At 44.0% G+C, this 14,685-nt stretch overlaps 1 protein-coding gene across 3 annotated transcripts; it reads left to right on the plus strand.

Moving 5' to 3' along the window:
* The first annotated feature begins 697 nt into the window (after window positions 1–697).
* Window positions 698–5,787, plus strand: LOC124693143. Of its 3 annotated transcripts, XM_047226600.1 has the most exons (3): window positions 698–1,057; window positions 2,517–2,591; window positions 3,881–5,787. In XM_047226600.1, exons 1-3 carry the CDS (start codon window positions 776–778, stop codon window positions 3,890–3,892), a joined length of 369 nt encoding a protein of 122 aa, XP_047082556.1. In that variant the 5' UTR covers window positions 698–775; the 3' UTR covers window positions 3,893–5,787. The 3 variants fall into 3 exon arrangements, 1 of the variants encoding a protein (XP_047082556.1); XR_006999865.1 differs by lacking the exon at window positions 698–1,057 and having other exon boundaries at window positions 1,236–3,391; XR_006999866.1 differs by lacking the exon at window positions 698–1,057 and having other exon boundaries at window positions 1,236–3,316.
* The last annotated feature ends 8,898 nt before the right edge of the window (window positions 5,788–14,685 follow it).

The raw sequence follows: 14,685 nt of genomic DNA on the forward strand, positions 1-14,685 counted from the left end.
AAAGACAGGTCGTTGCTACTATGTAAAATATTCCGGCTACAAGCAAATTATTCAAGCAGATGATAAGAACTGATCCAGCAATTATCCTACGGGGATGTGACACAAGCCCACAGACATGGCTTGGTCAGGAGCTTCAACCGCCGGCCGTGGTTGGTTCGCCCGTCTTTCACGGGTGAGAATAGTTGGCCTTCGGTCAGTGTTGAACTGTTGATTGAGGAGACAAAATCTTTGGGCAAGCACGTCTATTTTTCTTTTAATCAGAATCCACGAGTTAGCTGCTCGCTGAACTATTTTTTGCATGTCATCGGAAGATGTATTTCATGCATCAACGCATGGGAAAGCCTTGCTAGCTTGGTACTCTGGTTGTTATTTACTTTGCACTACATCATGTATATATATGTTCTGTCAGAAATTAACTCTATCTCTACTACTTAAAAAGACTCAATTGGTTCCTTATTCTGTCAATACGTTTGGTCGTCGTCGTACTTGGTTGCCCACCCGCCTGGGCCAGGCGTTAACATGGGCCGACCGCAGCCCATCGCGAGCGGAGCGAGCAAGAGGCTATGAGCCGAGCGAGCATGAGGCTATGAGCCGATAGGGTTCCGCCGCCCCCCATTGGACGTCCCCTCTTACCGGGCAACCTCGCCGCGCACGCGCCAACGCCACCGCCTCCCCGCGGTCGCCGCCGCATCACACCATCACGCCGTCGTAGCCAGCCTCACACCGCGCATCCTCGCCACGTCTGCGTCCAAGATTTGTCCGTGCAGCACCGGCAATGCATCCTCGCCGCGTCTGCGTCCAAGATTTATGGTCATCTCAACCCCACATCTCGCCCAGCAGCACCGGCGACCTCCGCCCATATCCTTCTCTTCCCCGTGGCCAGCAACAAAATCTCCCGCAGGCACCACGCAGGGGCCTCACACGTCCCCATCGTCAAGCGGCGACGCTGGCCACAGATCTGGCAGCGGTAGAGTTGCCTGCGTGGATCAGGGGAGCAACACCACCTGCCCACCAGCGCCCCTCCCCAAATCCCCGTTGCGTACCTGGCTTAGGGGAGGTGGATCCCGATCTTCTGTTAGAGCCTCTCTCCAGTCTCCTAATTGTTTTTCTTGAATCTATGATCTGCGCACGTCCTCTTTCCGTACATGGTTAGTGCAAGTTTTGTCAGACTATTCAGACTCTACATGATCCAAATCCGTATATACGCTGCATTTTTTCTCAACCTCGTGGTAAGAACAAATGTTTTATTAAGTTGTTCCTAGGAATGCACATGGTCTTGCTCTTTTTACTGAATCATTGGTAGTTGACTCTTTTTACTGAATTTTTTATGTTCTTGATCAGTAACCTCTGCATATTCTAGAACGTATATGATAAAAGAATTTGTTATTTTTGAAAGGTGTTCTCACAGGCCATGTTATATCTTGAAATACAATACACGCCATAACTTGCATGTTGTTTTGTGATTCTTGCACAATTAGCAGAGTGATTGCTCTATTTTCGAAGATATCTCTTCAGGTAGCTGTTCGTGTTAGGAGTTAGGACCAATGACATTCATACTATTATATCTCTTTCTTGTATAACAGGATCTGTGCATTATTTTCCTAAGGTTATAATGGTTTCAGCTAATTGCTTTTACAAATGGGGTAACATTAGGAAATCACCCCTTGAGTAGGGTTATTGCATTTTCATGTATGTTGAATTGATTACAACATAACAATGAGGTTGCAACAAAAGTCTCAAACCAGGGCTATGTGGTACAGTGCTCAGGGCTCCCAGAATAATCGCATCACAAGAGGCATTTGAAGGTCGGAAACATGTGCATACTGCAGTTTGCATAAGCAGCAGACCTAACGAATTGGTTGTAGGGTTGAGATGTCAACTACCAAAACAGAGGAGAAGGTTCCGTTTCGTCCATCCTTAGGTTGTCCCGAAACTTTGATCCCGCCTCCGCCTTGGCGAGATCTCCGCCTCTGCATTCGCCTAACCTCTCGCGCCGCCAGCGCCATCTCCACCTCCGCCGCCTACTCTGCCGCCCAGAACGCCCTTGTGTGCATCACTGAGGCCCTTGCGTGCCTACACGCCCTTCACGCTGCCCACAACTCCACCATGCTCCGCCTCTTGGAGGCTGCCCATCTGGGCAATGAGGTGCCGATGCTGCGGGATGGGGACACAGATCCCAAACGCACCGGCTTCATCTTCGGCGGCCGCATGCTCAATGACGACCCTGCCACGTCCGGCAGCAGGCTTGACTCAAGAGCAATGCCAAGGTGCTCTCCGCCCTTGCCTCCCCTGATTGTGGTAAGGCCATTACCGCCTGCTCAGGAGGAGCATACCAGTAGGCTTGTCAGGATGGTATGGCGGATGGGTGGTGTGTGTGTGTCGGTCAGCACCGGGGAATTATCTGCATAGACGAGATTGTTTTAGGTTTTTTTAAAATTAGCTATCATGTCTCAACTGCAGTTAAGTATGTGTTCTCTCTTCTACCTTTCGAGGCTGATCTTTCCTCGGTTGTACAGGTTAATTCAAGAGCATCGCTTGCACTCTCGAGTACGTTTGGACGGATTTGTGTAACCAAGCTAAGGATCACCAAGGTGAGCACGGTTTTTTCTCCCGTATGGATGAAATTATGTCGTGTTTGTTGTATTGCTCATAGCACCTGATTACTCTGTCCACAGGCTCATGAGAATTTTGCAGCGTCATCATATTTGTTCAGTAGCATGATATTTCTGAATGGCATGATTAGTTTCCCCAATTTCTGATTCTAGATCCTATGTTATCTACTACATTAAAAATTTGTTTCGTCCCGCTAAAAACTTAAACTGAAATTCTTCAGTTTGTAGGAAATTTATTTCATGATATATATATATAGATTTTTGCTAGAGCTCTGTTTCGTGATATATATAGATTTTGCAAAAAAAAAAAAAAGCAGCAATACACAATTGATTGATCGAGTTAGTAATGGGAAGTTGGGCAATTCCATGCTCTACGAACTGAAGCTGGGTTCGTAAAGTGTTCATTATAACAAAAGAAGTGTTAGGAGCATTATGTTAGTGTTGACCAACACAGCAAAAGAAAGTGATCATTGCAGTCGATACCATACTTTTTTTTACTGATCACTGGATCTGTGTGTTCTCCTTTATAGCTTAGAATGTTATTTGTTCCAGCTGCAGATTAGGTAGAAACGACTTATTTGTCTCAGGATCACTCTAATATCTTATAAATTTTTCTGTTATCCTTTTCTAAGCAAGCAAACATTATTGATGCAAGACTGCAGGGCAAACAAGGATATCAATTTATTACTTAACGTTCAAAATTGGTGAGTATATACTATACGTGAGTATGAGAGGGCTACGAGGTGTGTGCTGTGATTAATAGCATACGTCCAGTACATGTGAGTTTGTTTGGAACTTTCGAGTTGGGACACATTTGTTTGGCAGCTTAAATCAAAACAGTTTATTCTCTGTGACAGTTGATGTTTGTTCTTTCGTTCATATTTCGTCCAGCATATTGTTGTAAACTTTAATATGTAGTCCAAGGCTTAATTCAATATAGTTTGTTCTCAGTGACAACTTTACGTTTGTTCTTAACAAAATGGTGAGTTCATATTTCTGTCCACAGGATATTGTCTTAAACTTTAATATGTAGTCCAGGGTACCACTATATATTTCCTATTTGACATACATGAATATAATGCACTATATCATGCCATTGAAGATGTAGCAGCAGGATTGAATCGTAAACATATTACAATGATTTTTCACCATTCAGGATACAGTTTTTATGAATGACCCACATAATGTATTCTGGGATAGAGCAAACATGCAAAGTGATATGGTCAGTTCTTCCTCTGTTGACATTTCTGTACTGTCATCTCTGTTAGATTCTAGAATGAGAAACCTCGTGTTCAGTCGGAGAAAATGACTGCTGGTTGTGGAGCCAAAAAGTTAGCCCATGTGTGTGTGGGTCGTTGCCCCTAGCTGGACTCCGGTAAGATGATCAAACTCCAGCCCTTACATACTGTGATTGATTTTTGATTTTTTTTTGGTTCGTACTGGTTCTTGATTGTTCCTGGTTTGCTGGCCCTTTGTTTCGTTCGTCCGTACTGTTCATCTGCCCCGCTAGCAAATGCTTTCAGTTGTATGCAATAGCATCCTGGTATCAACTCCTGGCTGTTTGACCAAAAGAGCTTGTAACTTCTGTCAGCTCTGCGCACAAAGGCCGCATGTGCTCTTGCGTGCTGGTAAATGGCAACCCCACTATTTCTCCACAACCTGTTTGATTGAAAGACTTTCATGATTTGCAAGTTGTGTAGTGTTGCCAGGGTAGTGTTCGACAAAATTGTTAGCATCACAAACTTAGTTACTAAGTTGTGTGCTCGTACTCATTTATTTTGAGACTTGAGATTGTCCCAGGTTCTTCAGTATAGAGCTTCATGCAAGTGTTTGGTTGTTCTGATCATGTCACTGGAACTGATGAAATTTTGCTTCCATGACTCCATGAGGCCTCTACTTCACAAGTTTTATGCGAAGTGCAACAAATTTAGGCTGCACAAGCTATGCATGTCAATATATGTGCTCAATTTGTTGGAAATTCAAGCATTGTTCCCATAGCTAAGATGAGAGAAGGGTTGACAGGAAAAACTAAGCAGCATCACGTTTTGTATAAAATAGTACCTCTTCTTTCTTTTTGCGATGTAAAACAGTAGCTAACCGAACTATTGTGCACTAATAGTTCCAATCTACCAAGCCACTATTCTTTGTACCAAAAAATATGGTATGCACAATGCAACGCACCAACGCTTGCAGCTGTGTTATGTGCCATCTCCGCAACTTCTGGTCTAGAAACTCTCGATCTAAGATCAACATTCCTTGCTTAATTTAACAATGACACTAGAAAGAGGTATGGGGTACATTATACCAATGCTTCTGGTATGCTTCTGAATCAATTCTCTTGATCTAAGATCAACACTTCATGCTTCTTTCTACAAGTTCAGTAGTTATATGCTTGTAATATACTGAAACTTGTATGTTGAGCTGCAGTTCCAATATTACACACATTTAGTCTTGACTAATTCATGCTTGTTATCAGCCTTCACCTCTCCATTGTAGCTGCACGTACTTGAGTCTTTACCGTGAAGCAGCAAGGATGTATCTGGGTTAAAGTTGGGGCTTATTGAAAGAATTGTTAATGGGGCATCAATATACTTTGTGGAATGTGGGCATCAATATACTTTGTGCAGTGTGGGCAGTCTGGATGGCAAGAAACAAAAAAGCATGATGAGTATTACACATGCCTATAAATGGGTGGGAAACATGGCATCAGGTTTGATGGACGGCTAGATCATGGTTGAAGGAGGAATGACTACCTATAGTCATCAAGTGGAGTCGTTGCCCCATGTTGATGCATCTTTTAACCCAGAAACACAACAGGGTGAAGGGAGTAATTGTACGAGATGAATTAGGTCATGTGATTGATGTAATGAGCAGATGGTATGATGTACTCCCAAATCTCATATCTGGTGAGGCTTATGCTTGTTGAAATGGTATTGACATGATATGTAGCATGAACATGCTGAAAGTGATAATGGAGACCGACAGCCTGAAGTTAGCTCTCTTGTGGAAGAGTTCGCGGTGTATCAAATTCAGGAGTCAAGTAGACCATGTACTTGTTTTGATGTATGTCATGTAAAGAAGGAGGCTAACATGGCAACTCATTATGGAGCCAAATTAGACTCTCCATCCAATGTTCTAACCGTTGGATTAAGTGTTGGAGAACTGATATGAGAAAATCTAACAGTCAATAATTATGATATTCCTAATTTATTTTCAATTTTCATAGTGAGTTGTGAACTATATACATGTATTGAGAAATAAAATTTGAGTACCCGTGGCAAAGCACGGGCATTTGAACTAGTCTGAGCTAATTCTGAAGGGTCCAGTGCTAATGACTATATATGCAGATAAATATGAAAAATGTTATATACACATTGTTGGAGCACTTTGCATGTAGTTGTTGTACACATTTTCAAAGAAGATGGCGGGCATAAAGAGAACCAGATTGATATATATAGATGTAGACATATGTAATTATGTATACACCGGTCCAGGTGCAACAGAGAAAAGATGGAACCAGTGTAAGAGGACAAACACAATGGGATAGAGGATTCTTGGTCCCTAATCTTTCCTACCTGATGTGTCCTGTGCGACTTGTCTCCTTCGTTCTCTGTGCAGAATTGCGTCACTTTCCATTGACAACAAGTTAAGCAGTACAGTAAGATAAAGTTGCTCTTTGACGGAAGGCAGTTTCTCATACCTTTTGGTCCTCCTGCTCGACAGAGGCTGCTGCCTTCTTCGTGCGAGGTTCAAAACAAGAATCGAATGTTTTCCATGAATTTGCAAACTCATTCCGATATATAGTGAGGATCATCTTCGTGCACCCACAATTTTTGGCCCGAGCGAGTTTTCCACATTAAAACCAGTGTCCCTGTTTTCCATCCACTTCTGTATTCAAGAGGCGATGCCAAAAGTCTCCGGCATATCCATTGTGTCCAACTCAGAGATGGTTTCTTCCGGACATGAGTTTCTAACTGTGCCATAGCTAGGCTAATATATTGCTTCAATAAATCGTATTGTCGCAGCAATGTCTGCTCATGTACAGTCAGATTTAACGAGAAGAAATGGACTGTTGTTTTTTCTACTCTATGTTAGTATTGAACCGCTTACATTCTTTGCCTCCTTAATACTTAATGTCGACTACGCAGAACGGTAACGTCAACGAGATCGACCGTGTCAGATCGATGGTATAGTAGGTGTACATATATCTAGTTAATGATGATTCAATCCTATCTCGTTTACAGTTTACTACTAGTTAATTAACTGGAGCTTTCGTACGTAGCCAGCTCGCGATGCATGATTAGGTCAACTCCGGCTTCGGTTCGACGGTGGTGGTTGTGACTTTGAGCCGTCGTCGATAGCTGTCGCCGGTGGAGTCCTGGGCACGAATCAGTGCGCTGCATGCATCACTGAACTGTAACTGACAAGGAGATGGACACGCGCGCTAATGATCAGACTAGAGCCACAGTGTCCTAGCTAACTCCTACCTTCAGGTTCAGTAGAGAACTGAGCGAGGCCGTGTGTGTGTATGCACTATAGTGTGACGGCATCATCAGTAACTTAATTGTTAATACTGTTCTCTTCCTAGTTATTCTTACATGTCATCGTATTTTTCATATAGAGTTCCTATATACAATTTGCTGTGCTATTTCAATTCAAGATATCTAACTCCGAGCCAAAATTTGGGTCACCGCGGGGTGTAATGTCGGGAGAGTAGTAGTCCCTCATGTAGTCATGTTGATAATGCTTTTTTTTTTCTTGTCAAAACTCTGCTTAATTAATGGATGGAGAATCTTTTGCCTCCGTTTAAAAAAAAAGGAACTCCCAGCCAAAATTTCCATTGTATACTCTTGCATGCCTTCTCCTGCATGTTCGAAAACGCATGCAGAAATGTTCGTTAGATCATCAAGCATATAAGCAGAATTGTTAGTAGAGCACACCACCATATATGGATACTCATGGCCATGGCTGTTAGCACGTTGCTTTCCTTGGTCTGGAGGAACGCATGCAAGATAGGCCCGTAGTAAGTAACCCGTAGCTAATCATCCAGCGGACGTGTGCGTTTTCTCCCAACTGTTATGTCCAACTTTGCAGGAAAGCTCTGACTTTGTTTTGTCCTGACCGCGACTAGTCGATCGTTTCGCTCGCTGTCGAAGCTGGCAAATATATTCGGTCGCTGTCCTGGCTGCAACTGCTGCTCTCTCTACACAGCTAGCTAGCCCGGCAATTTGCTGCAGGTCACTGCTGACACTACGTAGCTCTAACCATTTTGGTCACCATCTGCAGGTCACTTTATTCCTCTCTCGTTTGAACTTTCAGCTATCCCACACAATGGCGATGCTCGATCATCACATGCACAACACGGACGAAGTTCTGTCTTAATTGTAGAGAAAGCTCAGTGCATCTTAAGTATTTCGATATGTATATGTATTCTTGTACGTGGATCAGATCGCAGACGACTGTCACAGTTTAACTGGTCTATAAAAAAATCTACTCGTTACTTTCGCGCATTCAACGCCTGTCACAATTCCGGTTAATTTTTTTATGTAGGTTGCAGACTTGCGGACAATTACTATACATTTTATTACTACAATGAAGCTGTCAGTCCGTTATAGAGAAATAATAATCAAGTTGTCGCAGCCATGTAGAAAATGAATATATATGTGTCACAACTCAGGTCACATTCTGGGTAAAAGCTGGTATGCCACGAGTGGTACCCTTAACGCAATGTCAATGATGGCTAAACTGTATACGTATCTATGATGAAACTGCAAGCTTGACTTACCATCAAAACGAGCCCTTCATATACCCAAATCACACTTTTCGCTTGCCACTAAAGCGCGCTGTCAACTTCCCAAGATCTTAATGGGCTCTATAAATGACAAAGGTGACACGCACTACGGGAATGGCGCGCTGCGCTGACGGCCGTGCCATACGCCGACGGCCAAATGTCGGGGCCGTCGGCGTACGTCCGGTCCAGGGCAGCGGCCCAACGAGCCCCTCGGCGTAGTCGTACCCTCGGCGTAGAGCACCATACGCCGACGGCCACCCTCGGCGTACAAACGGCCGTCGACGTAGTGCCTGCATCTACTGCACAGCTGCTCCGCGTGTGACGGCCCGGTTACGGCATCAGCGAGGCGCCGAGGGTGCCCCTCGGCATAGTGCATGACCTACCTATGCCGATGGCCACCCTTGGCTTAGTTTTTTTTTTCTATTTTCTTCTCTCTCCTTTACTTTATATTATATTATGTTTGTATTTATTTATGTAGTAGTATGAGTTATGTAAAAATGGTTCTTTTTTAATGGGAAAAATGGTAGATGCCATATGTAGCTAGGTCTCACGAGTGACGCACTTCGCAGACGGGTCGACCGGAGCCACTAGGCTCAACATCTTCTATCGATGTACATATGTCCTCCAAAAAGGAAAAAAAAGTCCATTGCTAACCCTAACCCTAACCCTAGGGGTAGATTTGCATGGTCCCCGCCGTAGGGTTTATTTTTTATTTTTTCCTCTCTTATATTACTTTATATTATGTTTGTATTATTTATTTACTAGTATGAATTATGTAAAAAATGGTTCTATTTTTTAAGAATTGGTAGATGGCATATGTAGGTCCCACGAGTGACGCTCTTCGCAGACGGATCAACCGGAGCCACTAGGCCCAACATTTGCTATCGATGTACATATGGGTAGATGTGCGGGGTCCCCGCCCTACGGTTTCCCTAACCCTAACTCTAACCCTAGCTCTAACCCTAACCCTAACTCTAACCCTAACCCTAACCCTAGGGTTTCCACATACATTGCTAACCCTAACTCTAACCCTAACCCTAACCCTAACCCTAGGGGTAGATCTGCGGGGTCCCCGCCCTAGGGTTTCCCAAGATACAGATCATCGGAGCGTCAGAATTGTTGGAAAACTTGCATCTGCCCCTAAGATATATGTACAAGTGTGATGTAAGGTTTGGCTAACCTTGCATGTACCCGGCGTTGACGATTTCCGCATACATGGGCTAGCACTTGGTAAAATGCAGGATCTGTATGTGGAAACTCCCGCCACGGCTCAAACAGAGCCTATTTTATGGTAAAGTATGCCCAACCTATGGTTTCCATGTACATATGTCCTAAACAAACCAAAGCAAGTAGAAAAGTCCATTGGTAAACCCTCACACGGAGAAAGCTATAGGGGTAGATCTGCGGGGTCCCCGCCCTAGGGTTTTTCAAGATACGCGACCATCGGATCGTCGGAATCGCTGGAAAAGTTGCATATGCCCATAACATATGTGTACAAGTGTGATGTAAGGTTTGGCTAACCTTGCATGTACCCGGCGTTGACGATTTCCGCATACATGGGCTAGCACTTGGTAAAATCCAGGATCTGTATGTGGAAACTCCCGCCACGGCCCGTTTCACCACATAGTTTGTCGGAACGAGGCCATATTTGGCACGTGCGTGGGCCTTAGTATGGGAAGCAAGGCCCCGGTCGCGGATTTCCAATCCGAAGCACGGGCGATGGGTTTTCCATTTTCGGGGTGCCGGGAGGGCTTTTTTTGTGAAGGAGCTGCATGGTGCGTATTTTAGTATTGCGCGGGACCTCCGCGCAGCGGTAGGATACCTCCTACGCACCACCTATCACATGCCATATGCGCGCGGCAGCCATCCGGGAATCCCTCCCGCTTCCTCGCGGTGTCCCGCCGAATCCGCTGGAAACTGACCGGATTTGAACTGGGGCGACACTTTCCTTCGCTCAATAAATGGAGGGAAAAATGTTTTTAGGTCTAGGACGGGTCATTTTATGTGCTAAATGTTTTCCGTTGCGTGCGTTGGCGGACGAGTGCACGCGCGCGGCCGGTACGACCATACCGCATATCCCGACGGCCCCGTTTTGCACAGTTGGCAAAGCAAACGAAGCCAAAAAATCGAGCGGAGCCGCATGGCGTCATTTTATGTGTCCTAGTAACCACTGCAAAAGACGGAACTGGGATACGGCAGTTATCTTGAAAAACCTTTCACGAATAGGGCTATCACGTCCGGAGTTCTATGGCTTTTAGGGGAAATGAGTAGGAAACGGCCCGTTTCACCACATAGTTTGTCGGAACGAGGCCATATTTGGCACGTGCGTGGGCCTTAGGATGGGAAGCAAGGCCCCGGTCGCGGATTTCCAATCCGAACCACGGGCGACGGGTTTTCCATTTTCGGGGTGCCGGAAGGGCTTTTTTTTGTGAAGGAGCTGCATGGTGCGCATTTTAGTATTGCGCGGGACCTCCGCGCAGCGGTAGGATACCTCCTACACACCACCTATCACATGCCATATGCGCGCGGCAGCCATCTGGGAATCCCTCCCGCTTCCTGCGGTGTCCCGCCGAATCCGCTGGAAACTGACCGGATTTGAACTGGGGCGACACTTTCCTTCGTTCAATAAATGGAGGGGAAAATGTTTTTAGGTCTAGGACGCGTCATATTATGTGCTAAATGTTTTCCGTTGCGTGCGTTGGCGGACGGGTGCACGCGCGTGCCCGGTACGGCCATACCGCATGTCCCGGTGGCCCCGTTTTGCACAGTTGGCAAAGCAAACGGAGCCAAAAAATCGAGCGGAGCTGCGTGGCGTTGATTGCGCGTAGATAACACGTCCGTTGGGAACCCCAAGAGGAAGGTATGATGCGCACAGCAGCAAGTTTTCCCTCAGTAAGAAACCAAGGTTTAATCGAACCAGTAGGAGTCAAGAAGCACGTTGAAGGTTGATGGCGGAGGAGTGTAGTGCGGCGCAACACCAGGGATTCCGGCGCCAACGTGGAACATGCACAACACAATCACAGAACTTTGCCCCAACGTAACAGCGAGGTTGTCAATCTCACCGGCTTGCTGTAAACAAAGGATTAGATGTATAGTGTGGATGATGATGTTTGTTTGCAAAGAACAGTAAAGAACAATTGCAGTAGATTGTATTTCAGATGTATAGAATAGGACCGGGGTCCACAGATCACTAGTGGTGTCTCTCCCATAAGATAGCAGATGTTGGGTGAACAAATTACAGTTTGGCAATTGACAAATAAAGAAGGCATAACAATGCACATACATATATCATGATGAGTACTATGAGATTTAATTAGGGCATTACGACAAAGTACATAGACCGCTATCCAAGCATGCATCTATGCCTAAAAAGTCCACCTTCAGGTTATCATCCGAACCCCCTCCGGTATTAAGTTGTAAACAACGGACAATTGCATTAAGTATGGTGTGTAATGTAATCAACACAAATATCCTTAGACAAAGCATCGATGTTTTATCCCTAGTAGCAACAAGCACATCCACAATCTTAGAACTTTCCGTCACTCGTCCTGCATTTAATGGAGGCATGAACCCACTATCGAGCATAAATACTCCCTCTTGGAGTCACAAGTATCAACTTGGCCGGAGCCTCTACTAGCAACGGAGAGCATGCAAGAACATAAATAACATATATGATAGATTGATAATCAACTTGACATAGTATTCAATATTCATCGGATCCCAACAAACACAACATGAAGGATTACAAATAGATGATCTTGATCATGATAGGCAGCTCACAAGATCTAACATGATAGCACAATGAGGAGAAGACGACCATCTAGCTACTGCTATGGACCCATAGTCCAGGGGTGAACTACTCATACATCGATCCGGAGGCGATCATGGCGATGAAGAGACCTCCGGGAGATGATTCCCCTCTCCGGCAGGGTGCCGGAGGCGATCTCCTGAATCCCCCGAGATGGGATTGGCGGCGGCGGCGTCTCTGGAAGGTTTTCCGTATCGTGGCTCTCGGATCGGGGGTTTCGCGACGAAGACTATATGTAGGCGGAAGGGCAGGTCAGGGGGCCACACGAGGGCCCCACACGCCAGGGCCGCGCGGCCAACACCTGGGTCGCGCCGCCCTAGTGTGGCGGCGCCTCGTGGCCCCACTTCGTAAGTCCTTCGGTCTTCTGGAAGCTTCGTGGAAAAATAGGCCCCTGGACGTTGATTTCGTCCAATTCCGAGAATATTTCCTTACTAGGATTTCTGAAACCAAAAACAACAGAAAACAGCAACTAGCTCTTCGGCATGTCGTCAATAGGTTAGTGCCGGAAAATGCATAATAATGACATATAATGTGTATAAAACATGTGAGTATCATCAATAAAGTATCATGGAACATAAGAAATTATAGATACGTTTGAGACGTATCAAGCATCCCCAAGCTTAGTTCCTACTCGCCCTCGACTAGGTAAACGATAACAAAGATAATTTCTGAAGTGACATGCTATCATAATCTTGATCATACTATTGTAAAGCATATGATATGAATGCAGCGATTCGAAGCAATGATGAAGATAATGAGTAAACTAATGAATCATATAGCAAAGACTTTTCATGAATAATACTTTCAAGACAAGCATCAATAAGACTTGCATAAGAGTTACTCATAAAGCAATAAATTCAAAGTAAAAGCATTGAAGCAACACAAAGGAAGATAAAGTTTCAGCGGTTGCTTTCAACTTCAACATGTTTATCTCATGGATAATTGTCAACACAAAGAAATATAACAAGTGCAATAAGTAAACATGTAAGAATCAATGCACACGAGTTGATACAAGTGTTTGCTTCTAAGATAGAAAGAATAGGCAAACCGACTCAACAATAAAGTAAAAGATAGGCCCTTCACGAGAGGGAAGCATTGATTACTATATTTGTGCTAGAGCTTTTCATTTTGAAAACAAGAAACAATTTTGTCAACGGTAGTAATAAAGCATATGAGTTATGTATAAGACATCTTATAAGTTGCAAGCCTCATGCATAGTATACTAATAGTGCTCGCACCTTGTCCTAATTAGCTTGGGTTAACACGGATTATCATTGCATAGCATATGTTTCAACCAAGTGTCACAAAGGGGTACCTCTATGCCGCCTGTACAAAGGTCTAAGGAGAAAGGTCGCATTGGATTTCTCGCTTTTGATTATTCTCAACTTAGACATCCATACCGGGACAACATAGACAACAGATAATGGACTCCTCTTTAATGCATAAGCATTCAACAACAGCTTAATTTTCTCATAAGAGATTGATGATTAGTTGTCCAAACTGAAACTTCCACCATGAATCATGGCTTTAGTTAGCGGCCCAATGTTCTTCTCTAACATTATGCATACTCAAACCATTTGATCATGAAAATCTCCCTTACTTCAGTACAAGACGAACATGCATAGCAACTCACATGATATTCAACAAAGGTAAAAGTTGATGGCGTCCCCAGAAACATGGTTACCGCTCAACAAGCAACTTACTAAGAAATAAAACACATAAGTACATATTCTTCACCACAATAGTTTTTAAGGCTATTTTGTCCCATGAGCTATATATTGTAAAGGTAAAGAATAGAAATTTTAAAGGTATCACTCAAGTAATGTACTTTGGAATGGCGGAGAAATACCATGTGGTAGTTAGGTATGGTGGACACAAATGGCATAGTAGTTGGCTCAAGGATTTGGATGTACGAGAAGAATTCCTCTCAATACAAGGCTAGGCTAGCAAGGTTGTTTGAAGCAAACTCAAGTATAAAAGGTGCAGCAAAGCTCACATATGAACATATTGTAACTATTATAAGACTTTACATTGTCTCCTTGTTGTTCAAACACCTCAACCAGAAAATATCTAGACTCTAGAGATCAATCATGCAAACCAAATTTTAACAAGCTCTATGTAGTTATTCATTGATGAGTACAAGGTACATGATGCAAGAGCTTAAACAAGATCTATATGAGCACAACAATTGCCAAGTATCACATTATTCAAGACATTAAACCATTTACCACATGCGGTATTTTCCGTTTCCAACCATATAACAATGAATGAAGTAGTTCAAATTTCGCAATGAACATTAAAGATGAAGCTAAGAACATATGTGTTCATACGAAACAGCGGAGCGTGTCTCTCTCCCACACAAAGAATGCTAGGATCCGATTTTATTCAAACAAAACAAAAATAAAAACAAACAGACGCTCCAAGTAAAGCACATAAGATGTGACGGAATAAAAATATAGTTTCACTAGAGGAAC

The sequence above is a fragment of the Lolium rigidum genome, chromosome 2, assembly GCF_022539505.1.
Source record: "Lolium rigidum isolate FL_2022 chromosome 2, APGP_CSIRO_Lrig_0.1, whole genome shotgun sequence".
Taxonomy (NCBI): Eukaryota; Viridiplantae; Streptophyta; class Magnoliopsida; order Poales; family Poaceae; genus Lolium; species Lolium rigidum.

Coding starts and splice junctions, on each gene's coding strand:
- LOC124693143 (XM_047226600.1), top strand. CDS start 776: ATGCATCCTCGCCGCGTCTGCGTCCAAGATTTATGGTCATCTCAACCC. Junction 1,058..2,516: donor GCGTACCTGGCTTAGGGGAG/GTGGATCCCGAT, acceptor TCGGTTGTACAG/GTTAATTCAAGAGCATCGCT.